At 32.3% G+C, this 26,105-nt stretch overlaps 6 protein-coding genes across 6 annotated transcripts; 2 read left to right on the forward strand and 4 right to left on the reverse strand.

The window, feature by feature from the left end:
* Positions 1 to 3,539: 3,539 nt before the first annotated feature.
* On the forward strand, positions 3,540 to 5,419 carry LOC102609333 (PRA1 family protein E). The gene has a single exon (XM_006487721.4). The coding sequence runs from the start codon at positions 3,682 to 3,684 to the stop codon at positions 4,279 to 4,281; it is 600 nt and encodes a 199-aa protein (XP_006487784.2). The 5' UTR covers positions 3,540 to 3,681; the 3' UTR covers positions 4,282 to 5,419.
* An 823-nt stretch (positions 5,420 to 6,242) lies between these two features.
* LOC102609604 (probable prefoldin subunit 4) lies at positions 6,243 to 8,499 on the reverse strand. The gene is made up of 3 exons (XM_025102298.2): positions 8,333 to 8,499; positions 8,114 to 8,224; positions 6,243 to 6,640 (listed from the first exon to the last, which is right to left on the reverse strand). Exons 1-3 carry the CDS (start codon positions 8,345 to 8,347, stop codon positions 6,380 to 6,382), a joined length of 387 nt encoding a protein of 128 aa, XP_024958066.2. The 5' UTR covers positions 8,348 to 8,499; the 3' UTR covers positions 6,243 to 6,379.
* A 1,088-nt stretch (positions 8,500 to 9,587) lies between these two features.
* Positions 9,588 to 14,617, reverse strand: LOC102609907 (E3 ubiquitin protein ligase DRIP2-like). The gene is made up of 7 exons (XM_006487723.4): positions 14,118 to 14,617; positions 13,315 to 13,414; positions 11,478 to 11,802; positions 10,871 to 11,361; positions 10,693 to 10,743; positions 10,033 to 10,105; positions 9,588 to 9,949 (listed from the first exon to the last, which is right to left on the reverse strand). Exons 1-7 carry the CDS (start codon positions 14,248 to 14,250, stop codon positions 9,776 to 9,778), a joined length of 1,347 nt encoding a protein of 448 aa, XP_006487786.2. The 5' UTR covers positions 14,251 to 14,617; the 3' UTR covers positions 9,588 to 9,775.
* A 5,635-nt stretch (positions 14,618 to 20,252) lies between these two features.
* On the forward strand, positions 20,253 to 21,413 carry LOC102610209 (photosystem II reaction center W protein, chloroplastic-like). Its single transcript, XM_006487724.4, has 2 exons — positions 20,253 to 20,420; positions 20,989 to 21,413. Exons 1-2 carry the CDS (start codon positions 20,330 to 20,332, stop codon positions 21,309 to 21,311), a joined length of 414 nt encoding a protein of 137 aa, XP_006487787.2. The 5' UTR covers positions 20,253 to 20,329; the 3' UTR covers positions 21,312 to 21,413.
* A 261-nt stretch (positions 21,414 to 21,674) lies between these two features.
* LOC127899404 (uncharacterized) lies at positions 21,675 to 23,924 on the reverse strand. The gene is made up of 2 exons (XM_052432777.1): positions 22,457 to 23,924; positions 21,675 to 22,273 (listed from the first exon to the last, which is right to left on the reverse strand). Exons 1-2 carry the CDS (start codon positions 23,922 to 23,924, stop codon positions 21,675 to 21,677), a joined length of 2,067 nt encoding a protein of 688 aa, XP_052288737.1.
* Positions 23,925 to 24,405: 481 nt separating this feature from the next.
* Positions 24,406 to 25,297, reverse strand: LOC102610514 (pathogenesis-related protein PR-4-like). Its single transcript, XM_006487725.3, has 2 exons — positions 24,898 to 25,297; positions 24,406 to 24,802 (listed from the first exon to the last, which is right to left on the reverse strand). The coding sequence occupies exons 1-2, from the start codon at positions 25,153 to 25,155 to the stop codon at positions 24,632 to 24,634; spliced, it is 429 nt and encodes a 142-aa protein (XP_006487788.2). The 5' UTR covers positions 25,156 to 25,297; the 3' UTR covers positions 24,406 to 24,631.
* Positions 25,298 to 26,105: the final 808 nt, after the last annotated feature.

Here is a 26,105-nt window from a genome sequence, read left to right on the forward strand (position 1 = left end):
CAAAGACAAGAGAAGTCTTGGAATCATCATCTTTTCCTCTTCCATTTTTTATTTTGTGGTTTTCTCTCTTATGAATAATTTATATAACTTTTTTTCAAAAGAAATTAATTAACGTAATAACTTGTTTATCATAGTGCGATATTTTTGATGGGATAGTATGAGGACTGATATTCTTCAGAATTCTCATCTATATCTATATATATATATAAAGGGTAAAAGCTCGTTTAGTCCCTATATTTTGAAGTTAGTGCCCGTTTAGTCCCTATATTTTTAAAAATACCTCAAACCATCCCTACCATTAAATTATTGACACTTTTGCCATTATCTTTTGTTCCTTTTAACTTATTTTTATCATATTGCCCTATTATAATAATTTTTAGACATTATTAAAAAGAAAAAAATAACCCTATTATAATAATTTTTTTAGACATTATTAAAAAGAAAAAAATAAATTACCAGTTTAACACCAAAAAATAAAATAAAATAAAATAAAATATATTAATTTTTGTGGAACACACTCTTGAGTTAAAATATTAATTTTTCTAAAAAAATTGATAATTTAATTTTTTACGATATTAATTTTTTAGACACGTGACCTTTCACAAAAATTAATATATACATTTTTTGTTTTTATTTTATTTTTGAGTTTAATTTGATAATTTGATTTTTTATTAATATCCACAAAAGAAACATTATTGTAAAAATGTAATATTGTAAAAGCAAGTTAAAATAAAAAAAATAATGGCATAAGTGTCAATATTTAGTAGCAGGGACGTTTTGAGGTGTTTTAAAAAATACAGGGACTAAATGGACACTAACTTCATAATATAGGGACTAAACAAGCTTTTACCCATATATAAAGTTAGGACTTGAGGAGGTGATGTGGCATCACCATTTTGCTTCTTTGTATATTCTCTATTATCTAATAAATAGAGAATTTTTTTTTTAGATTTGACTTTTCATCTTCTCATAATTAATTTGATTGTATTTAACTTATTTAATAAATAGTAACTTTATTAATATATATCATTCCTCATCTTTTTATATTTTCTATTATTTAAAATATCTAAAATATTGGTGAATATTCTTTGTAATTTTTTTCTCTTTCTATTTAAATTCAATAATATGTAATCATTAATAATATTAATTATAAGTCTTTTGAAATATTTATTTATTTTATTATGCTAGCAATTAAACTTTAGTGGCATAAAATATATGAATTTTATATATATATATATATATATATATAAAGTTGGGACTACAAGAGGTGATGCGGCATCACTATTTCTCATCATTTCATATTCTCTATTATCTAATAAATTGGTTGAAATTAAAAAATAATTACATTACAAAATATTAAAATAGAAAATAATTATTATATTATAAATGATTACATGTCTTTTCCTCTTTCTATTTAAATTCAACAATATGTAACCATTAATAATAATTAATTATAAGTCTTAAACATTCATTTATTTTATTATGCCAACAATTAAATTTTAGTGGCTTAAAATACATTAATTAATTAATATAGGAAGGAAGGTTCCTTCATCTTCCCTCAACAATGTCATTAGAGCCTAATTTTAATGTCATAATCTCATATTTAATTATTCAATCTTTTGTTTAGTGCCTTTTGGCTTCTTCAAACTCCATAAACATTAAATATTTAAGATTTGTGGCATCATTATTTCTCATCTTTTTTTATTCTCTATTATCTAATATATTGGTTGAGATTAAAAAATAATTACATTACAAAATATTAAAAATCTATATATATATATAAAGTTGGGACTAGACGAGGTGATGTGACATCACTATTTCTCATCTTCTTGTATTCTCTATTATCTAATAAATTGGTTGATATTAAAAAAATAATTACATTATAAAATATTAAAAATAAAAATAATTATTAGATTATAAAAGATTACATGTCTCTTCCTCTTTCTATTTAAATTCAATAATATGTAACCATTAATAATAATTAATTATAAATATTGAAACATTTATTTATTTTATTATGCCAACAATTAAATTTTAGTGGCTTAAATATATCAATTAATTAATATAGGAAGGAATGTTCCTTCATCTTCCCTCAATAATGCCATTAGGGTCTAATTTTAATGTCATAATCTCATATTTAATTATGCAACCTTTTGTTTAGTACCTTTTGACTTCTTCAAACTCTATAAATATTAAGTAGTTAAGATTTGTGGTATTATTATTTCTCATCTTTTTATATTATCTATTATCTAATATATTTGTTGAGATTAAAAAATAATTACATTACAAAATATTAAAAATATAAAATAATTAATAGATTACAAAAGATTACATGTCTCTTCCTCTTTCTATTTAAATTCAACAATATATAACCATTAATAATAAATTAATTATAAGTTTTGAAACATTCATTTATTTTATTAAGCCAACAAATAAACTTTAGTGGTTTAAAATACATCAACTAATTAATATAGGAAGGAATGTTCCTTGCTCTTCCCTCACCAATGCCCTATGACCTAATTTTAATGTCATAATCTTATATTTAATTATGCAACATTTTATTTAGTATCTTTTGCCTTCTTCAAGCTCTATAAATATTAAGCATTTAAGATTTGTTATATTTGAGTGTTTTTTTTTATTTAACCAACATCCTCTTTAGAAATGTTTTTGTGTTTTTATTTTTTGACTTATTTAAATTTTTAGTATTGTATGCTTCATGAAGTACTATTTTCTTCATGAGTTAAACAATGATAAAGATAGTTGGATAATAAAGGTTAGACTTTGTAAAATGTGAGAGTCTGTTAATACTAAAAAAAATGGAGAGTTGATTAGTGTGAACATAATTTTTATTGATGAAAAGGTTGTGTACACTTAACTATACACATTAATATATATTTTTAATGTTAACAAAAAAATAATTAACTTTCATAAATAACATTAGTTTTATAAGACTGCGTCATCTTTAAAAAAAACAATTCATATTTTTTATTAGTTTCATCAATTGTAAAGTAATAAAAAAATAATACTAATTTTTTTTAAAGCCGCGCGAAGTGCGGTTCTATTTCCTAATTTATTAATAATTATCAAACTTACATAAAAGAAGTAAATCACCTTTAGTATTGAATGGTGATCGAGTCTTTTGATGTATTTTAGGAGTACCTTTTTATTTTTAATTTTAAGTGTCAATAACATACAAGACGACTTTTAACGTTAAATCTAAAAAATAAGATAAAATAAAGTCAGTCAATAAAAGTGATTTTTTAATAATTATTAAAAAATTAAAAAAAAACTCTACAATTAATTTTTAAAGTTATTGTTGTCAAAAGAAGTTATAGTTTGTTATTTAAAAAAAAATTATAGTTTGTTAGTATTTTTATAGATTGTTATTTAAAAAAAAAAAAGTATTTTGATGACTTTTTTTTTTCTTGGGGGGGGGGGGGGCTCATTGTGATCATTGTATCAACGATTGCACGTTCACCCTTTAAAGTTTAAATAAAAACAATTCATTTCTATTAAAATAAAATTAAAAAAATTAAAAATTAAAAAACTTTGAGAAAATATTCTTATTTTCTCTTTCAAGTCCTCGCATCAACGCCACAGCAGAAGCCCCTGAAACATACCAACACCGTTCCGGGGTGTCTCGCTCTGTCGCTGTCTCTCTAAAATTTTCAGATCCCAATCATGTCCCTAAAACCACCAACAAACTACGGCTCTGCCACCACCACTACCAACCCAACAACAACAACATCCCTCTCCTTCTTCTCACGCGCCGAGTCTCTAACGGCCACGCGCCGCCCATGGCGCGAATTCTTCAACACGTCGGCCCTCTCCCTCCCCGCCGACTACAACGACGCAATCTCCCGTGCCCGCCGGAACGCGAGCTACTTCCGCGTAAACTACGCAATGGTAATGCTCTTCATCCTCTTCCTCAGCTTGCTCTGGCACCCGGTATCGATGATGGTTTTCATTGTTGTTTTCGTCTTGTGGCTGTTCTTTTACTTCGCTCGGGACGACCCAGTTGTCGTTTTTAACCAAACGTTGGATGATAAGTTCGTGTTGGGTTGTTTGACTTTGGTTACTGTCCTTGCTTTGATTTTGACTGATGTAGGGACCAATGTGTTGGTGGGTTTGATTGTTGGCGTTGTTTTAGTTGGTTTGCATGCGAGTTTTAGGGCTACTGATGATTTGTTTTTGGATGAGGAGAGTGCCGCTGAAGGTGGGTTGGTTTCGGTTTTGGGAGGGACTCAGCCCGTTAGGTTGACTGGTTATACGCGAATTTGAGGGATTTGGGTTTGTTTTGAGATGGTGTTTGAAAATGGTGTTGTGACATTCTATATAGATTCTTTAGATTAGTGTTTTGGACAAGCATACTGCAGTTGAAGGTAGTTTGGTTTTACCCATTATATTGACTGGCTATATGGGAATTTGAGGGTTTTCAGTTTGTTTTGAGTGTGTTCTTGGTGATTTTGTTTGATAATGGTGGTGTGAGATTCTTCAGATTGGTGTTTTTGGATGAGGAGATTGCCGCTGAATGTGGTTTGATTTGAGTTGCGGGAGGGAGTCAGCCTGTCTGATTGACTGGTTACATGCGAATTTGAGATATTTCAGTTAGATTAGTGTTTTTGGATGAGGAGAGTGGTTGAAGGTGGGTTTTGGTTGTGGGTGGGAGTCAAGCAGTTATGTTGACTGGCATATGCAAATTTGATGGATTTGCATTTGTTTTGATAGTGTATTTTTGGTTTTGTGAGATTCTTTAGATTAGTGTTTTTAGTTCATGGTGATCAAGTGAAGTTCAAGGACGGTTTGGTTTTGTAGTTATTCTGATTGTTGTTTTTTGGATTTTTGTGGTGATAATTGCGTTTTATTGTTTGCTTAAGGTGATGGAATTTGGTGTGATTGGTTAGCTTTATCTTTTCGGGGAAGCTTGCAAGAAAATGGAAGAGATTGTTTGCTACTGTTGTTTGGATTGAAGTGCGGATCATGTGTGACTTGATTTCATATGGCCATTTCACCATTGTTTGTCATTTGTATTTTATTTGTGGAGACGAAGTCAGTGTTGCGGCTGTAGAGATTAAATCAGCAAGCGTTCTGTTGTGGCATCAGGGGAGGTGATTTTAGAGTTTTTTTTTTTTTTTGTGGAATCACTAATTTGGAACAATTACTTTATTTTCTTCACTCAATTCTGATCACTAATTTGTGACGTTTCCTTTGTTTAGCAAAATTGGAACAGTTTGAAATGTTCAGTCGATTACAAAATTCTTTTTCCTTGTAGCTAGTATCTTGATGCATGGTTGTGAATGGTCTTAATACAAGATGATCAGTAGTAATGGTTCTTTTTCTTTGGTACAGTCATTTGTTTGGTACTTGTGAACAAAATAATATTGATCCTCAGAAATTGTTAGTTGATCATTCAGTACAATTATCTATGGTTCTATTGAAAACTTGAAATGATGAATTGGGCTAGTGGCAAGGACCATAGGCTAATAGCAAATGAACTCAATTGATTGAAATGGCTTCAGATGGCAATGAAGATTCTTCATTTGATCTCCTATCTGTTTTTTATTTATTTATTTTTCCCGTTTACCATAATTCTCATGAATCTTCTTGCGGAACTGGTAAAATAAAGAAACTTGGCTGTGAACTATTAGGCAATCTGACATCACTGTATTGTCTATACTTAATGCTCAACAGCCATTTTGATCCAGACACTGCGGGCTAATAGTAAATTCTTAGTGTAGAAAGTTATCTAGGAGTACATGGTCTTCGATGTTTCTTTTGATTGGAACGCGCGCACTCTCTTTTTGAAATGCCCAAAAGCAGAAGAGCATATCACAATCATTCTAGTGGCCTTGGTTTGTATGTGGGAAGGGATCTCTGTGTTTATAAGCAGTGCATTTCTATTTAGATTGCTTGTTTGTACCCCGCTATGTTTTAGTGGCCATTCCTTAGTAACTGATAGGCCATGATATGGGCTTTGGAGACCAGTCTGTGAGGAAGTGATGATGCATAAGTGCCTTGTAAATATCTTCATGTATGTTCAAGAAAATCAAGTTTAGTCTATTTTGAGCAATATAACCATTAGCCAACTCATATACTGGAAACATTTGTTCTGCAAATATTTCTTCTGAGATTGGCGATATCACAGGGGCAACTATTACACATTCATTTTCCAGCCAACTTCATTCCTGTTAATATCAAGTTGGACAGTTCTAAAACTGGAACCAAAAAAAAAAAAAAACCAATTTGTAGTAAATAAAATCGGCACTGGCTTCACTCAGGATACTCAATTGCAAGTTGAAGATTGGAGTAAAGTCATCCCTAATATTTAAATCAAAAGTGAGAGGCAACCAAATTACAGAGAAATGACAGTCATGGTGTATTAATCCTCCTCTAAGTTGATAGAGTCCCTGAACTTCCCGTATAGAATCTTCTTCAATTCATTCATTTGGGCCAGAACAGTTTCTTTCTCTTTCTCAAGTTTTTCCAGAGTTTTGCTATTCACCTCTTTCATCTCTTCTATTCTGGTCTCCACTTCTTCCCTTGGCACATGAGCAAAGACTTCGCCTATTTGGAAGCGAACTATGTCTTCATCAGTGAGAATCAATTCATTGCCTGCATCCTCCAGATTATCGTTTGTTTCCTAGTGAAAAAACACACCAGTAAGTTAGAGAAGAAAAGGGAAACCAGGACGAATCAAAGAAAGGCGATGGAATGTGATTAAAGTAGATGAGACAATAAAAGCAGCAAAAAGGAATTCAACGAACATTGCTTCCTATCCGTCCTGAGGAGAAACGAAAGATGTTGAAAAATTAAAAAAATAAGCCAAACACCACACCAAGGCAACTTGGGAATGAAAACTCTTGCACATCATGAAGAGCCAAAGATCTTGAAAAGAGCCAGAAAGGCAGAAACATCAAAGAAGTAATAAATAAATCTGCCAGCCAACTCCAGAGATTTCTTAAAAAGGAGCAATGCACAAACAAATAATCTCTCTACATTAGATGTAGAAAGCCTACAAATGAAGACGGCCTGGCTTCTTTTGAACTCAAATTGGAATCAGAACACTGACAGAGGCACACGACTACTGAAAATGTTTTATTCCTAAGAAATACTTCCATATTGAAGTCCAAACATAATACTATATGAACCACAACCTCTTTAATGCCCCGACATACTCTGAATGATGATCGTGTATACAAAAATGTATCTGCGTTCCGTTAACAACTTGATATGCACCAAATCTGATGTATGTTCTCAGTTTACATTGCTTCCATTGATGTGAGTTTGCATAAATTTAAACATAGAAAAAACATGTTAAGATGCCTGTGGAAATTCTCTAACACAATAGCCAAACAATTAGTATATTTGTCTATCATTTTGATGCCATTAGGATCATTAAGCTCATTGACTATCTTTTTCAACTTTTTAGACATCCCTAGAGAGTTGGAAATGTCTCCACTTTGATGTGAGCTAAATGCCTGGGCACAACAATAGGTCAGGATATTTCTCCAACATATGCATTACATTTACACGCCTATCTCAACTATGTAGAGGCAGCATGAAAGATCGCAAATTTGATATTACAATTTTCATTAGTCTTCTAGTCTTTCCATTCACAAGCTACTCGTCCGAAATCAAATGAACAAAATCAGTCAGGGTCAAACTTGATCAACCCCGGCATCTTCAATGAGCTTGCAAGACAGCTTTTTTTTTCTTTTTTCTTTTTTTTCCTTGATCCTAATGTTTACCTATATTCTAAAATCCACCTCCTTCGTAAAGATCTTGAGAGACTCAAAAACTCCCAAGACATATACAACAATGAAATTCCTCAATACATCAGATAAAATAGCAGACATGCAAACACACATACGCAGTGCAGATTACACTAATACCTATCATGACACTCGAAACCAGAGCTGGGGTCTTTCATATTACAATAAAAATCCATTATCTTGCAGCAAAAACAAGAAATAGAACTGGGTTTTCTCTTTTTTACCCAAAACACATCTCATATGTACAACAAAAATTAAAATCTTCACAATCCAAAGTCCTGAAATAACCAAAAATAAAACAAACCCAGACGAAATCGAAAGCGAAAGAAAGAAGAACAAACCTTGGCAAACTTGATTTCATCTTCAAGCTCGTGGAATCTGTTGTTTAATTTGGAAAATTTGTTAATGTTTTGTTGATCTTCCCATGTCACCACCGTATCAGATTTCTCAGCCTTTACATAAATATAATTTTTAAATCATTAAACACCATATCAAAATATGAGAGAGAGAAAAAAAGAAAAAAGAAAAACATACAACGGTTTTAAGAGGATTTCGGTTACCTGTTCATGTTGCATCGTGAATTTCGAGTGCTGTCTGCGGAGAAACAGTAGAGCGGGTATTGTGTTTAAGAGCAATCTAGTCAAGTGAGGGGATCTATTTGTTGTTTGATAATTTATACGCAGTTGGATGACTCGTCGTTTAAAATAGAAATATTTGTTTGGGTTGTCGGAGTCCAATGACTTACTGTCAGTCATTGAGAAAAGTAATGGACGACTTGCCGTCTGGAAACAAAATATAAAGATGACTTCAACTTGCCGTCTACTAATAATGTATTGCCTTCCCCACCATTCCACACGCCAAATAATGGAAATGAACTGATGGTGTATTTATTTTATGAAATGAGAATGAGGTGGAATAGAAATTGATTGGGAATAAGAATAAAGTGGAATAAGAATTGATTGGGAATGAGAATGAAATTTTAATGTTTATTTAGCATAAATAAATGAGAATGAGAATCAATTTATGAAAATACCCATATATTAAATAATGTAATTTTCATTAACTAGATATATGTATAAATATTATTAAAATGATATTAATTAAAAAAATAAAATTAATAATAATAATAATAAAATTTAATACTGATAATATTAATAAAAATAACAATAAAAATAACAATAATTAATAATAACTAAAATAAAAATTTAATAATAATAATATTTAAAATAATAAAATTAATTGTGATTTGAACGAGGGTAATTTGAAAAATATGAAAAAATTATAAGGATACAAAAGTCCATTCAGGGAATGGGAATCCACATTCTCAACCCTCTATGGGAATGAAATTCCTATTCCTTATTCTCAAATTGTGTGAAACCCACACATTTTATTTACATTTTCAAATTATATTGTACCAAGTAAATATATATTTCATTCTCATTCTTTCATTCTCATTTTCTAAACCCTCAAATAAACACAACATTAAAGAAATATATTAATATAGTGACTACCCATAATAAGAGACGTGATCTAGATGAGCCACAGATCACATGTCCAACTCTTATTGGGAAAGCTGTGGATCATCATAACACAATTCCTCTAATGAGAGTTGGACACATGCACAATCACTCTTTTGATCAGAGCCCCATAATAATAACCTTCTTTTTTCCCATTAAAAGAAATCAAATTCTAATTCTTTTTTTTTAATATTAGATGAATATAACCTCTTGGAAATGGGGAAAGATTTGATACCAAAAAAATATGATCTAAAGTTGATTTGGAATAGTTCATGACATTAAAATTTGACGCATAACATAACCAATCAAATAAAAAAATTTCAATAACTTTATAAGTGTGACAAGGAGCAGTGGGATGCATTTTACAACCACCAATGATCAAACCATCTCATAGTGTGTATGTAGTCCATATAATTGCTATAAATTCTACAACATAAGATTACCAAAGGTATAACCGAGGTGGTAAGAAAATTTTGTAAGGGAGTTTCAAGAGGCTTGAACTTTTCGACAATATGACAAGACCATCACGAAGTCCTTAGCTGATGAGCCCACGGAGGCTGGCACCTTTTTCGATGTTGATGCTGTACAGAACCAGAGGTCTACAAGGTTGTGAAGCTGCAATGTCGGAAGCACTGGCTGACCTCGGCAAAATAACTCCACCTGGACAATAATTTCACTAAGTTTTAGTTGGGAAATGGGAACTTTTCATGGCTTTTGTTGCCGAGAAAGAAAGATGAACTCACCTCAGTTTCATTGGTGAGATTAAGTTTCTTTGCTAGGTACTTCTGGATAAATGAGACAGGCATTCGACCATCCCTATGATCATGTAAATAAGAGAGAGAAAATGAAGAATAAGATGTGGCAATATGCTGCATCATTCGAAATAATACAAGCCAGAGATTTAGGAAACTTGCCTAGGAGCAAGAATACTGAAATAATCGATACATGGTTTGGTTACAGGCAATAAATATAATACTCATCAAGAGAAAGGACTAATGTTGTAAGGAAGAAAATTTCCCGTGCACACTACCCTTACTAGCTGTACAAAAATATTTCATTTGCAACCATTCCATAATATAAACACATCTTCAAAACGAAAAGATAAAAAAGAAAATATAAACTCCGGCCTAAACAAATCATATGCAATTCTTTCTAACCTTTATTCATTTTTTTTTTTTTTGGCTTCCACCTAAAATTTTACCTGACCCTTAGCTTTAAGAGTTTTATACAACTTGCCATGAGCTTAACAATAGTATCGGCAAAAACAATTTCATGATTTAATATCAGCTAGTAAATGTTTACAAATTTTCAACAGACTTCAAATGTTGACTTGAACCACAAGTGTGAAACAATAAGCTACTAAGCATAATCATATGGTCAGTATTGGGATAAAATAAACTCACTTTATCCTCAGGTAACATGTGGAGATTTGAGGCAAGGAACCATCGCCTTTCCTGAAGCCATTTATCAGACAATTGGAGACTTAAGCAATTTGCAAATAATACATGCTATATACCCTTGAGATAAATCAAGTATATAATAAATGTTGTGTAATATCAGAAATTCAAAGTAACATCTTACTGATCTTCGGAAGCAACTAATGAGAACCAAATTGGAGTGTTCCTTCTTTTGTACTTAGCTCCTGCAGCGTCTAGCATGGCTTGCGCTGCTGCACACGACTCCTCAGTTCCGACTTCCCTTTTTTTAGCTGCTGCACGCCTTCTACGCTTCATTGGTCCTGGATGCAAACCAATTCCATTCTTGTCATTTTGGTATTTTGTCTTCAGTCCATGCTCTTTCATTTTGGTTTTAGACGAACATATTTCACCACCAGGAGAGTTTGGTAATTCTACTTTGACCTTGGTTTCAGGCATAAATACTTCTGAATCAGGGAAATTATGCAGATCTGTTTTGGCAAGAGATGGCCCCTGTGAATTTGACTTGGAGGACTTGGTTCTGTTGGCAGCTTCAACAAGACAGTTTAAGGGTGTCCAGAGATCAGCTTTTGCTTCTGTTATTTCACCCACCTTATTAGGCCCTTGCTCGCTAGATGGCTCCGCCTTGTAAGACTCCTAAAACATTTTTAAAAGGATGAATAGCGGCAAAAATAGTAAATCCTGCAACACGACTGGATCTGATCTAGATTCAAATAAAGTCAAAGCATCAATCATTATTCAGCCTCTTTTACCTGCCTTCTGTTTTGAGCATTTTTGTTTAATGAATCAGGTGAGCTTGAGCTCATTGGATGATCTTCAATAGAAGATTCCTTCTTATCCTCAAGCATAAATCCACATCCTCGTAAAGCAGCAGCCTTCCTTGTACTTCCTTTTGTCCTCTTTCCAGTCAAGCCAGTGTGCTGTGGTACTTTAGGGGTGCTGACCACCAATGATGATAGTGATCTTTCCTTCCTCTTTGCTGGAAGAGAAATAGAAGGCATTACTTCAGGAGCCTGAACCTTCCTTCTTTTAAAAGGGAAAATCTTGGCCCTTATATCTTGCAAATTGTGGTCTGGCCTGCACATATTCCATAAGCACCAAAAAAAGCCTAAGCACATTTACTACAGTAGTCACACTCCAAGCTAAATTGTCTAAAAGAATGATAAACCTAACCTATTAAACAAGATTAATCGTTGATACTACTACCAGCAAAGGACGCAAATAATAAGGAAATGACTTTAAACAAGAAGTCAAAAAAGTAATAAATCAATATGATTAGGGATAATAAATCAATATGATTAGGGATTTTGTGACCTTGAACTGCTTTAAATATTAGCATACTACTATCAGAAGTGCCTGGCCAACCAGCAGATTTCTGTAGAATGACAATCCCAAATTTTCAAATCCACATAAGATACTTTTAAGAATATCAAAGTTTAGAGTTCTTCTCTAGCGTGGACACCCTCATTTTTTTTTTCATGCAGACATACTTTTAAACCGTGGGGTTTAAAAGAGTTAGTTTTTAACTCTCTTAAACCACAAGGTTTAAGAGCATGTCCACATTAAAAAAAATGAGGGCACCTGCATTTAAGAATGATTATTAAAGTTCATACATTTTAATAGAACGTCCACATCTTTGCTTGCATAAAAGCTTAACAATCTTTTATAAAAACTTGTCAGACCTAGTACTTTTTCCACTACAAATTTTACAGAAACAACCAATCACTTGTATAGGCACGACATCCTGTGAAAGACCTTGGTTCCTAACATTTAGACGAAAGCAAACTAAATCAAACAGAAGTGCAAAGCAAAGGTCTTTTCTAATGTGGATTTAGCTAATCCTAGACGTAGAAAGAGAAAGGCCAGCTGCCAGCACAAGTTAATTTGCAAGTGGTGAAGAAAACTGGAGGAAGCCAACATTTATGCATGACAGCTACTGATGCAATAATAAAACTTATGTACCGCGATGATGAAAAGAAAAAAGACTTGGACAAAATGAAGGAGATCATTCAGTAAGAAACCAAAAATAATAGGAAAAGAAAAATAATGCAAAAAAAGGGAAAAACCATGATAGGCCAATAAGATGATAAAGGTGACTACAGAATAATAGATGTTAAAAAAAAAAAAAAAACTCCTAGCAACCACGTCAAAACCTAAGTTAATCATGCCTGGAGGACAAAGAGAGGCAGAACAAAGAATCCAAGAGGAAGAGGGGGTTTGGTGGTAAGCTTAAAATCCAATTGCACTTAAGGCATTAGTCCCTAACTCATGACTCTTGTCAAATTTAGTTAAACCAATATTGAAAACAACAAGACCAGGAAGTCTCCAGCCAAGAACTACCCAACAATATCACTACACAGTTATGTTGCTCCATGACTAGTGCACTGCATATTAGTTATATAATTCAGGTTTCAGACATAAACGTACACATTTCAAAATTGCTACAATAAGCTCTAAGAAACAACTACTTCATGAATCAACCTACAATACTTGTCTAGAAGTATATAAAAGATAAAAAGAATGTTGATTCTGACTACAAAAGAAAATGAAGAGATACGACTTAGATATAAATAAGGCACCGGTACTAGCCTGAGTTTCTCCACAGGAAGACAGCCCAGATCAATATTGCATACTGGACAGCAATCCGCCTCCTCATCCGAAAGCTTCTCGTAAATGCACTTCCTGCAGACTGGTTTCAATTCCAAAATTTAGTGCATGAGAAACAATTCATTCAGAGGGGAGATGAAAACCTACAAGGTGTGCTATCTATTTTCTATAATATAACAACATATGGTTCTAGAAGGTCAATCCTTATAAAATAATTTTAAAAAATAGCTTTCAGTGAATAATCAATAACGTATTTCTATATTTGCGAAAATATTGCACTCGTTCTACCATATCAAGCCTAAAAGAACACCCACATTTGGTCTTTCTTCAATAACACATGCTGGAAGCACAAGCCATCATGATTCTACAGGGTCGATGAGTACAAATACATATAATCTCACCAATATCCATCCAAATTGCAACCTTCAAACATGACTCAACAACAAAAAGATTGAAACTATGAACTAGACCACCTAGAAATTCTGAAACTAACATCCAATGTTAATAGAACCCAGTTCACAAAATTTCGAAAAAAAGAACAACCCGAAATTGAATTCGAAGAAAACCAAAGTTTAAAAGGACAACAGATTCAGCAAACATCGACACATATTATTAAAATTTCTAAACTGTGAACAAACATAAACACACACACACACACAGAAGTAACACAGCTCAAGAGTGCTGAGAGAAGAGCAAACAATCTCCAGTGTAAAAGAACCAACAAATTCCCAGATCAAAACCATCAACAATACAACAGAAACATGAAATAAAATAAAGTAGCTTACATGTATGAAGACACAAAGAAATAGTGGTAGCTTCTCTTAAGAGGCTGTTACAAAGAGGACATGTCATGCAAGCCTCTAATGTCTCCCTCTTCACTTTCACAACATGCCGTGCCGTCGTTCTCACTGTATCCATCTATTTATCACACACGTGTATGTGTATGTATGTACGTATGTATGTATGTACCTATACGTAATATATATAATCCAAAAGCAATGCAATGGATCTGAAGATGTGAAGAAAACGGCGAAAATTGGAGATGGGTATGAATTTTAAGCAAGAAAATAACGTGGGGTGGGTTGGATTTATTGGGACATGAAGTGGGGGTAAAGGGTTTATCAGTTTTTGAGTTTCGATGAAATTAATAATAACAATAGCATGAAAGGTGGAAGAAGAAAGACCGAACAGAACAGAAGAGAAGCTTGTTTCTGTTTGTTGTAGTGTGGACACAACACGCAGGGTTCGTGTCCCACACTCCCCATGCTACTTCGAGGTCAAGGTCTCAAGAAATGGGAACTTTTACATAAAACACCCAGAATTTTGATTAATTTATAAAATTAGCTTTTTGTTTTTTTTTTAACTTTTGTTGACGGAAAAGAGTTGGTTTCGGATTACTCCATAATAAAATAATGAGTGATGATATTTTCACCCCATAATTTTTTGTAAGTTCACCATATTTTTAAAAAATAATTATAAAAGTTACACATTATTTTTAAAATTTTTGAATTAAGAAGAATTTTAGAAAATTAATTAATTAAATCTATCTTAGTTGACTTTTTTTGTGACTTACATTTTTTTAGGATATTTGATTATAAAGATTGTTTTGACGTAAGTTTAAATTGACTATTTTAACCTTATAAAATAAAATTATCAAGAATTTACTTTAACTTCAATATTTTTTTCTAATTTGTACTAAACTCATTGTTTCTAATATTACTTTTTATTAGTATGATTATTATTTTTTAATTAAATTAACATAGTATTTTTATGGCATAATTCTCATATAAATTATTAGACTGTCAAATTTATGTTATTTACATGTAAGGGTAGTAAAATAAAAATTAGGTTTCATTTAAAAATATTAGATTATAAGTCGCAAAATTAAATACCTAAATTATTAGATACAATAACTCATGTTTTATTAGGGTAATTTTGTTTTTTTATATCATAAGAATAAAATAGTAAAATAAAATTTATATTAAAATTTATGATCAAAGATGGTTGAAAAACATAATAAAAAAATTAATAGAATGATTTAATTGATTGACTATATAAAACTTTTATTAATTTATATTTTTTAAGAATATTATGAACTTATCATAATTATTTTCTAAAAGTGGGGTGAATTTACAAACATAGTGGGTGAAAATATCCTCATCCTAAAATAATAATCTTTAGAAGTATCTTTAAATTATTATAAACCTTAATATATTCTATTTTTGTTAAAAAGGCAAAAAAAAAAGTTCATCAACCACCTCAAATTTTTCCTTATGTTTTGAAACAAAAAAGTAAGTTGAATTTTATAATAATTTAGAAAATATTTTAAAAATTATTATTTCATGTGAGAATAGTTTGAAAATTATTCAATCAAAAAAAATATTTTAAAATAATAATAGTGCTTCAAAGCATATAATTGTATGTCTACTATTCGTTGATGGTTGTTGAATGAACGGCAAATCGGCGATGACCACCGGTATATTATTATCCAATTTTTTTTTTTACAAAAGTAGGAAGTTCTAAATTTAAATTATTTTTAATAAATTAGTAAAAGTTTTGGGTTGTTTATATTTTAAAATATTTACGTGAAACAATGAATTTTTTTTTTTTTAAAGATAGCAATTAGTAAAGTTTAAAATAACTTTTCAGCCTTGTATCTTCTTAAAATTCGAACTTTAGTGGCCAAATAAAAGCTACTTGAAGAATAAAAAACTACTAGATAGAGGCTAACAAAACAAATAATGAAAATAAATTTTTTTTATTATTTAGACAGATGAAAATATAGTTAATACACAAAGTTAGAGAAATTAAAAAAACAAATAAGAGAACTTATATTCTTGTCATCATTTTTTTTCTTTTAAAAGAGATGAAAAATAGTGTTCGAATTCCATATTTAATTAAAAATGATTCTTAAGGGTAAATTTATTATTATTTATTTATTTATTTATTTGGTTTTGCAATTATATATATATCTTTGTTGACAAAAGAGTCCCCAGAAAGTTAAGTCACGGCTGCAATTAGTATGGTTTGGACTTTGGAGAAGTGGGTGGGCCTGTCCCAGCTTAATTGATGTGAGTTGGTGCTGTAACATAGCATTTGGCTTGGTCAACTTGTCCACTTTTTAACTTAAAGGATGAGAAACCCAACCAAAACAGCCCATGCATTGAAGCCTAAACATCCTTTTTTTAGGTCAATTTAGAAACATAAAGAAAGGGTATATATGTGTGTTTAAATTAATAACTTACCAATGTTTTAATAGATTTTCTTAAGTTACATTTATTGTAAGAAAAATTTACACTCGTCCACCTGTTTATTTTGCCTTTTTCAAAAATATACAAACACTTTTTTTTTTTCAGCGCGCCACCAGAAGTTTATTTTTTGTTACATTCGTCAACTTCCGTCTAATTTCCATTAGTGGATTTAACGGAATGTTAACGAAATGACTTTTTTACCCCTCAAAATTACAATTTAACCCAAAATAAATAGAAATTGGAGATAAATTGGATGGATTTAATTTTGTTCAAAGGTGGATGCTAGAAATTGGAGGAAAATAGTGTTTGTTGTTTGCTAAATTTAGAAAATTTGTATTTATTTTTTTGAAAGAGAAAAAATAAAGACAAAATTTCTAAATCTAGTAAGTAACAAACATTATTTTCCTCCAAAAAAATAAATACAAATTTTCTAAATTTAGTAAGCAACAAACATTATTTTCCTCAAATTTCTAGCATCCACCTTTGAAAAAAATTAAATCCATCCAATTTATCTCTAATTTCTATTTATTTTGGGTTAAATTATAATTTTGAGGGGTAAAAAGGTCATTCCGTTAAATTTGCTAACAGAAATTAGACGGAAGTAGAAGAATGCAACAAAAAGTAAACTTCAGATGGCGCGCTGAAAAAAAAAAGTGTTTGTGTATTTTTGAAAAAGACAAAACAAACAGGTGGACGATTGTAAATTTCACTTATTGTAATTTACAACCAAGCTTTTTCGTGAAAAAATAAGTAACAAAATAATGGGATCATGTAGGTTAGTGGGTGAATCTTGTTTGACTGTAAATTATATTAAATATAACTTAAAAGAACCTATTTTAATTTATATAAAAACAGACACACAAACTTCCCAATATATTTTCAAACTGAGATAGAATTCACTGACATTGGAGAGAAACAATTGCATAGGCACTTGTTTGATTGGTTGCATACCAACTGTGAGTTAGCATACAACAGTCTGCATTTGCCAACTGACTAGTAATGTCAAGGAGTTTCATAGCATTAATAGATTGGTTAATTACAAGAAAAACAAATCAGAATGCAATTTAGTGAACTTCGAGGAAGAGACACTAATTTGACTAATTGCTATCTTTGATAACGAATCAAAGTGTGTTGTAAAGCTACATTTGGAGCAGATGCAGATTGAATCATTATACAGGATAGTTTGCATATGAAGTTTCTCTGCCCTTCTAGTGCTAGTTTTCCCTTTCGAGTGTCCCTTTAAAATCCAGATAAATGGGCGTGCAAAAATGAAAAGAGCCATTGCCGCTCCACCTTTGCACACTGATCAAACCCCAAACACAAATTTTATTACAATCCCCAAATTGTTCCCATTCCATAGCCGGGGGGTTCTCATCTCTGGCAAGCTAAGGAAAGTTGTTGAACACTACATGATCAACTCTAGCACAAGTTTATCAGAAGCTCCATTCCGTCCCTTCTTCTTCCCATAGCCGGACCTTAACAACATTTAGAATACTCCATCTGTCAGTCGACCTCATAGAAAGTTATGTGATACAAGGAAGCTGAAGTAGGGCATCCTCATCAGGATCCACAAACTTATATGAAGATAGATAAATAAAAAGATTAACAATAACTAGAATTTGTTAAAATATTTAGGAGGTGAAACCAGTTACCTTACGACATATTTTAAAAGGATATACATTAAGGTGGTATATGATTTGGAGAAATGTAAAGAAATGAGAGGAAAGTACAAGAAAACAGAGAAAATGAGAGGAGGATATAAAGAAATTCTTTTATAATGTTTGGTTTATTATAAAATACTGGAGTTATATGAACTGATTAATTTTTTCTCTAAAAGCTCTTCTTTAATTAAGAATTTTATTATCTAAATAATTTTAAAAAATTATTTAATTAACCCTTTTTTTATTTCTCTTCTTAATTTCACAAATTCTCATTAATTCATTCAGATATATTAATTTAGCTGCAATAGTTGGTATCATAATTAAGAGGAATAAAAACCAACCAATTAGAAATGAACATAAGTAAGTTTTTATTAGCCATAAAATTTAATAAATATCAACAAATTAATTTTTACCAAATACAAAAGGAAAAAATATCAAGAAAAAAAACTTATATATATAAAGCATGAAATAGAGATCATGAAATATTATGAAAGGTGTAAAAAAAATGAATTCAAAGAGAGTGAAATTGAGTGTTCAGTTTCCAGGATATTAGAGTAGAGAGAGAATATACAATTGTAAGGTAGAGAGAGAAAGAGATTAGTGAAGGGTATTTTTGAGATTTTTAAATTTTAAATGTTTAACAATGAATTTATTTTTCAAATGGGTGTAGAGAGGAATTTGATAGTTTCAAATAGCCCCATCCCTTATAGAATATTAGATGGAAAATAAATTTCTTTTTTTTTATTTGACAATTTTTTGCTTTAGTAATAAATTTTCAAATGTTTATCATATAATTCAAAAAATTAAACAGTAAAATTATTTAATATATTACATAAATAACAAATAAACATTATTTTAAATAATTTACTTACACTTATAATGAAATTTTATTTGAAATTTTTTTATTAACATAATTTTATTTTATAATTTATTTATTTAACCATTTTCAATAAATTTGTTTCCACATAAACTATAATATAAATAAAGTTAATTTATTACAATTTTAAAATTTTATTTAAAAAACCAGAAATAGGAAATGAAGTTGCAGCCGGCCACCACCGACCATCACCGTACCCATCGTCGATCGTCTCATTTCAATCATAAATAGCATCAAAATAATCAAAAATTGACAATCTCCACAATGGAACAATTTATTTGGCCGAAAAAATTGATAATTGTCAGGATTTGTGGGAGTTGAAAAGTTTCCAAACTTTTTGAACCAGATTTGAACAAAACACATCCACTCTTTTTTTAATTACCTCAATGACGACGTAATGATGTTGTTCGTTGTTTAGCGAGTCTTGGTACCAGCAGTGACATTCCACATGCCATCAGCGGCTACAGTGTCGACAATCCGGCAATGGTTCAACGGGAATCCAATGAACCGGTGAATTCATATTTCTATTTTTTCAAATTAGTTCAATAAATAAAATTATTTTATTATGTTGATTAAATCAATACTTACTTTAAATTTAATTAATATAACATTTAATAATCTATAGCATTAAACAAGTTAATGAAATATTAAAGGATAATTGAAAATTCTGGTTTTTAATAGAAGAAAAATTTAAACTCTTCACTCTTTAGTATATAATTTAAATTTTATATTATGACGGAGAAGTTGTTACTTTACGTTAAACGTAAGATATAATTTTTTCTATAATAATAGGTCTTATTAAAATTTATTTTTTAAATGTGTGAGAAAATTATACATTACGTTAAACGTGAGGTAGGCGACTCTTATTATAAATATTTAATTATAATAAAAATTAAATTCTTAAAATCACTTTCCTAACTCCCACCGCTCTTTTGCAACCAAACAACACTCAAAAGGATATATATTGGAGCTTGTCATAATCAAGCATAGACACGAACAACCGAAAACGCGAGGAACACGTGGAAGAGAATGAGTGGTTTTCAAGATATTAAATGGATATGAAACGCTTGGCTGCAATTTATCCATCCAATTTCAGTGGTGCACTTAGCATATTCTTTTATTTATACAATATATATTTCTATTTCTCCCCCTACTTATGATCAATTTCTGCTTCTTTGATTAACCTGCAGGGCAAAAAACAAAAAAAAATGGCATCAATTTCATCAACCAACTTTCCTGCATTGCTCCCAAGATCAGGTTTTGTGCCCAAGGGCTTAACTCACGCATCACCAGTCTGTGGTAAGCTAGCTCTCTAATTCTATGATCACTGTATATATTTTATATTTAGGCTGCTTTTCTTCAAAGTGATGTTTAATACCCAAAGTACTTTTATTTTCTTCAAATTTGGTCATATATATGATGATATACCACACACACAACTTTGTGGAGGCCTAAGTTGACCAAAAAAGAAAAAAGAAGGTAAATTAAGGGATTGAACTGAAACTTTATCATTTTCTATTTTTTTTTATGTTAAAACCTATTCAAATTTATGGTTTCTTCACTGTAGTCCTACGAGAACTCGCCATTGGTCCTGCCAATTTTACTGATTTTATCTTATAGTTTAATTAAGTTTATATTTTCTGCATCATGACCTTCTTCAAACCGAAATTCTGGTTCCATCATTGCTATGTGTTGAATCAATTTGTAGCTAAATATATGGTAAATTAAATTCTTTGTTTAATTTCAAACTTGCATTTTTCTGCATGATTATAGAAAATTTTAGCAAAAATAAAAGTCCTAATTGAAATTTAAGTCAGTTGAACCGAAGTTCTACTTCTACCATCTAATGAATATCATGGCTTTGTAGGCCTGCCTGCAATGGCAACAACAAGGGGACGTGTGAGATGCAGCTTAGATGAAAAGGCACCAGCTGCTGCCAGCAGCAAGAGCTCAAGAGCAAGCATGGTTGCATCACTTATGGCAGCCGCCGCAGCCTTGAGTACGGCCGCAGGGTCAGCCATGGCGTTGGTGGATGAGAGAATGACCACAGAAGGAACAGGGCTTCCATTTGGACTAAGCAACAACACTCTTGGGTGGATTCTCTTTGGTGTGTTTGGATTGATTTGGGCTCTCTATTTTATTTACACTGGCGATCTTGAAGAAGATGAAGAGTCTGGCTTGTCCCTTTGAATTAAGGGTTATTTAAACTTAGCTTGTTGAATTAATTAATGCCCTCTTGGTAAAGAACTGGAAACCTTTAAATCAACCAAAGAAAAGCTTTTGGCTCTTGAATTTTGTGTATGTTTAGATGTTTGGTGTATCTTTATTTGTTCAATCATTCTTTTTTTTTTTCAATCTATTTGGCTCAATCCCACAGCTATATATTATTTTGTTAATTCATCCTAGATGAGGTGATACAGTCATTCAGAAACTATGAGAAAGCATTCACCACTTGTAGGAGTCATATACATAACATGCCACTCTCATTTGATGAAATGATGATCAAGATTTTTATTTTTTTTATTTTTATGAGAAAGTAAATCTTTCCATAGGTTAAAACTGGAGAAAAACATCAACAGTGGAAACTGGAAAATTTCCTATCCAAAAGACAGGATCTTCACGATCTGGAGCTACCTCTGCCAAGTTATGAGCAATGACATTACACCTTCTTGGAACAAATTGTATGGTTGCCGTGCTCTGGCCTTTTAAACAATCCTGAATTTCTTCTATGTTCCGAGATATTTCGGCTAAGCTGTTCTTTCTTTTCAGAACAAGCTCCACAACTTCTTTAGAGTCTGATTCAATAACAAAATGGACACAATTTGCTTCCCTCGCTACTTGGATGCCAGGAAGCACAGCTTCAGCCTCCATGTCTGCAACATTTCCTTTAAGAGTAGTTCTCTGAGCTGCTGCAGCTACAATTTCCCCACTTGAATCTCTGACCACTGCTCCAAGTCCTCCCCATTGCTTTGATAAATTTGTAGCCGCATCTACATTTACTTTAAACCAACCAGGTGGAGGGGCCTTCCAATCTTGCTGCCCATTTTGCTGATGCCCAGCAGAAACATTATTTTTCACCGATTTTATCCTCCTATATGACTCCACAATGGCTACTGCTCTTGTAGCTGAACCCAGAGGATCCTCCTTCTTGTCTTCAATGACGAAACAATTGCTCGAGTACCATATTGCCTAGCAAACTGCAATTATTTGTTCTATGTCTTTCTTCCTTCTCTTCATAGCTAACTCTTGCAGCACACTCAACATATCCTGATGAGCCATCAGCTTAATCTCCTCATAGAATTTTGTCATCTTCCAGACCTTTCAAGCAAACTTACACTCCACCAGAGCATGGAACACATCTTCACTCATACTACAGCATCTCTGGCATACCGGATCCCCTACAATTTTCCTCTTCCATAGATTTTCCACCGTTGGTGACATATTTTGAGCAGCCCTCCATATAAAAATCTTCACCTTCTCTGGAATGTCATTTGCCCAAATTACCTTCCACATTGTTTTGGAGCTGTCTGAGCAGCTTGGCTTATCTGGGAATTTTAGGTTCACGGCCAACTTGTACCCACTCTTGACAGAATAAATTCCATGTTTATCAAAGTGCCATACCAGCTTATCTGGTCTTGGAGTTTTTGGCAATGGAGTTCTCGATATTCTTTCTGCAGCCTCCTTTGAAAAAGACTGTACAATCAAATCTTCCCTCCACTTGTTGCTCTCGTCAATCAACTCAGCCACCACCGCCTCCATTGGTAAGCTGGGCTGTGAGTTTGCTCTAGGTATCTCAAAATTTTTTACCCAATTGTTGCCAGAAATTTTCACATGTTTCCCATTTCCTATCCTCCATCTTAGGCCTTTATGCAACACTTGCCTACCCCACAAAATACTCCTCCACACAAACGATGGATTGGACCCCAACTTTACTTCCATAAAGCTAGAGTGCTTGAAATATTTTGCCTTCAAAATCTGGGCCATTAATGAATCAGGATTATGCAGGATTCTCCACCCCTGCTTTGCAATGAGGGCTTGGTTGAAGCATGAAAAATCTCTGAAGCCTATTCCCCCTCTTATCTTGGCATGGCATAGTCTTTCCCATCTAGCCCAATGTATGCTTCTGTGAGTATCAGAGGATCCCCACCAAAATCTTGAAATGGCTTTCTCAATATCCTCGCAAAGGCCTTGGGGGATTTTGAAAACACTCATTGCATAAGCTGCGATTGCTTGCACGACAGCTTTGATTAACACTTCTTTGCCACCGCAGGAAAAATTCTTGCTTTGCCAGCTGGAAAGCTTGCTTAAAACCCTTAACTTTATCTCATTAAAGAAATTAATCTTCCTTCTCCCCACCATAGATGGAAGGCCAAGGTATTTCTCATGTTTTGTAACCACATTCAGCCCAAAAATATTCTTGTATTCCTCCCTTTGAATCTGACTTATACTAGAACTGAAGAACATAGAAGATTTTTCGAAGTTAAAGACCTGTCCCGAAGCTGCTGCATAGCAATAAAAAATGCCCTTCAAATTTCTACAATCATTGCTGGACGCCCTTGCAAACACCAAACTATCATCAGCAAATAAGAGGTGTGTGGCTGATAAGCTCCTGTTGAAATTCAACCCCTGGATGAGACTTTGCTTTTCTGCCTGCACCAACAAATTTGAGAGCACCTCTGCACATATAATGAAAATGTAAGGTGAGAGAGGACATCCCTGCCTTAAACCTCGTTGTGGGATGATCAATCCTTTTGGCACTCTATTGATTAGAACTGAGAAACTAGCTGCAGATATGCAATTCATGACCAAGCTCACCCATTTTTCAGAAAACCCCAACTTTTGTATTGGGTGCTTTACAAAATTCCATTATATCCTATCATATGCTTTACTAATGTCAAGATTTAAAGCAACCAGCCCCCTCTTTTTACTTCTGCTCTGCCTTATTTTATTCAAACACTCATATCCAATAATTATATTATCAGTGATGAGTCTACCGGGAACAAAAGCACTTTGGGTGGGGAAGATGATATCATTTAAAATCCTTTTGAGTCTATTAGCCATTGTTTTCGCAATGATTCTATATATTACATTACAAAGGTTAATAGGCCTAAACTCAGTCACTTTTTTATTTTTAACTTGCGATTAATGCATATTGAAATTGCTCTACTTAGTGAGAAAGTCTCAGACATTCTTAATAAACTTTTCATCGCATATGTATCTTTTAATCAGTCATGTAATATAAATATACATTTACGAGAAATTAGCATATGAGAAAGCGCATGCATATTGGAAGTACTCAAAAGTTTATCACAGAAGGACTTTAGTAGAGAACTACACTGTAATTAAAGGTCCATGCACGCAGTCTTTGCATGAACAATACATTCATGATCACAAATTATTGTGAATTCTTATTCTATAATCATAAGGTTGATTTATATATGATCAACACACCATAATTATTATTCTTATTATGTTGGTTTTTTTTTTTTTTTTTTTAATATTCAAATGTTTCAATCTCCGCAGTTAACAAACTGGTAATTCACCATGAGGTGACCTTGAGCATTGCCTTTTCCATCAGTATCCAGCTTCCGGAAAACACCGACATCCAAATCTAGACCGCCATTGCTGCACTGATCAACAATTCTCACCGTTGCTTGAGCTCCTGTCCCTCTATTAGTCACCTGCATGCACAAGAGATTTCAATGAGCCCATCTAATTTCTCCCTAAGTAAACATATAAAGTGAATTAAAAATGGTAGTATGCTTATGTTACGCACCCTTAAGCACTTGCCACAAGCAGCTTGTCCACGAGGTCCAACAGGGCCACAGAAGGCAGTCCATCCATACTTCCGACGCCAAGCCAAGGGCTTGTTTGCATCCCAAGTTGAGCAATAAGCACTTGCAGCATTCAAGTCCCATCCAATTCTTTCAGGATTGTATAAGTGATAAGTTGCCCTCACATTAGAAGCACTCTGGGCTGCAGCAATAGCAAGTGAACAAAGAAACAACAGCAAGCATAGGCTTAATTTACCCATTTTTCTCTTGTGTAGTGTTTTGGTTGATTAATTGCAAAGAGTTGTGTTGGAATTTATAGGGCCAGAGAATTGAGAAAGATGGTGTTTTGGTTGACTAAAATACCAAAGTGTTGAATGGATAAAGCATGATCACAGGGTAAGTCCTCACCTTTACTTCAAGTCTTCTCTAAGCCGTCTCTATATTTGAAAATTTTAGATGGGTGCATAAATATTAGACAGATAAGTTCGTCGTACAAATATTTTTTTTCTTTTTTTTATCAACATTTTTTTTCTTTAATCGGAGTATTAAAAGAGGAAATATATTGAGTCTCTAAATTTAATATAACACGCATAAAACATGCACGAACTTGAATTAACACTCTTAAGTATGTGGCGAGAAAGAATATAAGATTGTGACATTAGTTTGTAAATGTAGTATTATTATTCATTTTAAATTAATAATGTTTTATTATTCTTTCTCCATATCGAAGTCTATGAAAAAAATAAACAAATAAAAGAGAGATATTGGGAAAATGGGTAAGAGAAAGTTGCTGGTCAAATTGGGCGACCGAATTGTGTCATCATGATTCAGCTTCTGGTGGTCCTAAAATGTGCCTCATCCCTGGCTAATTCTTATCTGAAGAACTATGTAATAATTATCATTGAGTACTGATTGGATAACCTTTTAAACGTGGGTTGGTAAGAAATATTTGTTGGTTCCTTTTTAGATTAAACAGAGAAACTAAAATCTCATTTGTAATTATTATTGCGAATAGAATAAATTAATTAAAGAGTTATGTATGATAAATTTTGTATTACACCCACCACTTCGACGAGCTCGAAGGAGTCACATAGAGGGTCAGTTAGAATGTTCGAAAAATCTAACTATTTGATCATGCAATAGTTGAAAGAGTTTATTAAAAAGCCAAAGGAAAGGAAATAATTTGTATTCATCATTTACCGTCTATTTT

Source organism: Citrus sinensis, chromosome 8 (genome assembly GCF_022201045.2).
Source record: "Citrus sinensis cultivar Valencia sweet orange chromosome 8, DVS_A1.0, whole genome shotgun sequence".
Lineage (NCBI taxonomy): Eukaryota > Viridiplantae > Streptophyta > Magnoliopsida > Sapindales > Rutaceae > Citrus > Citrus sinensis.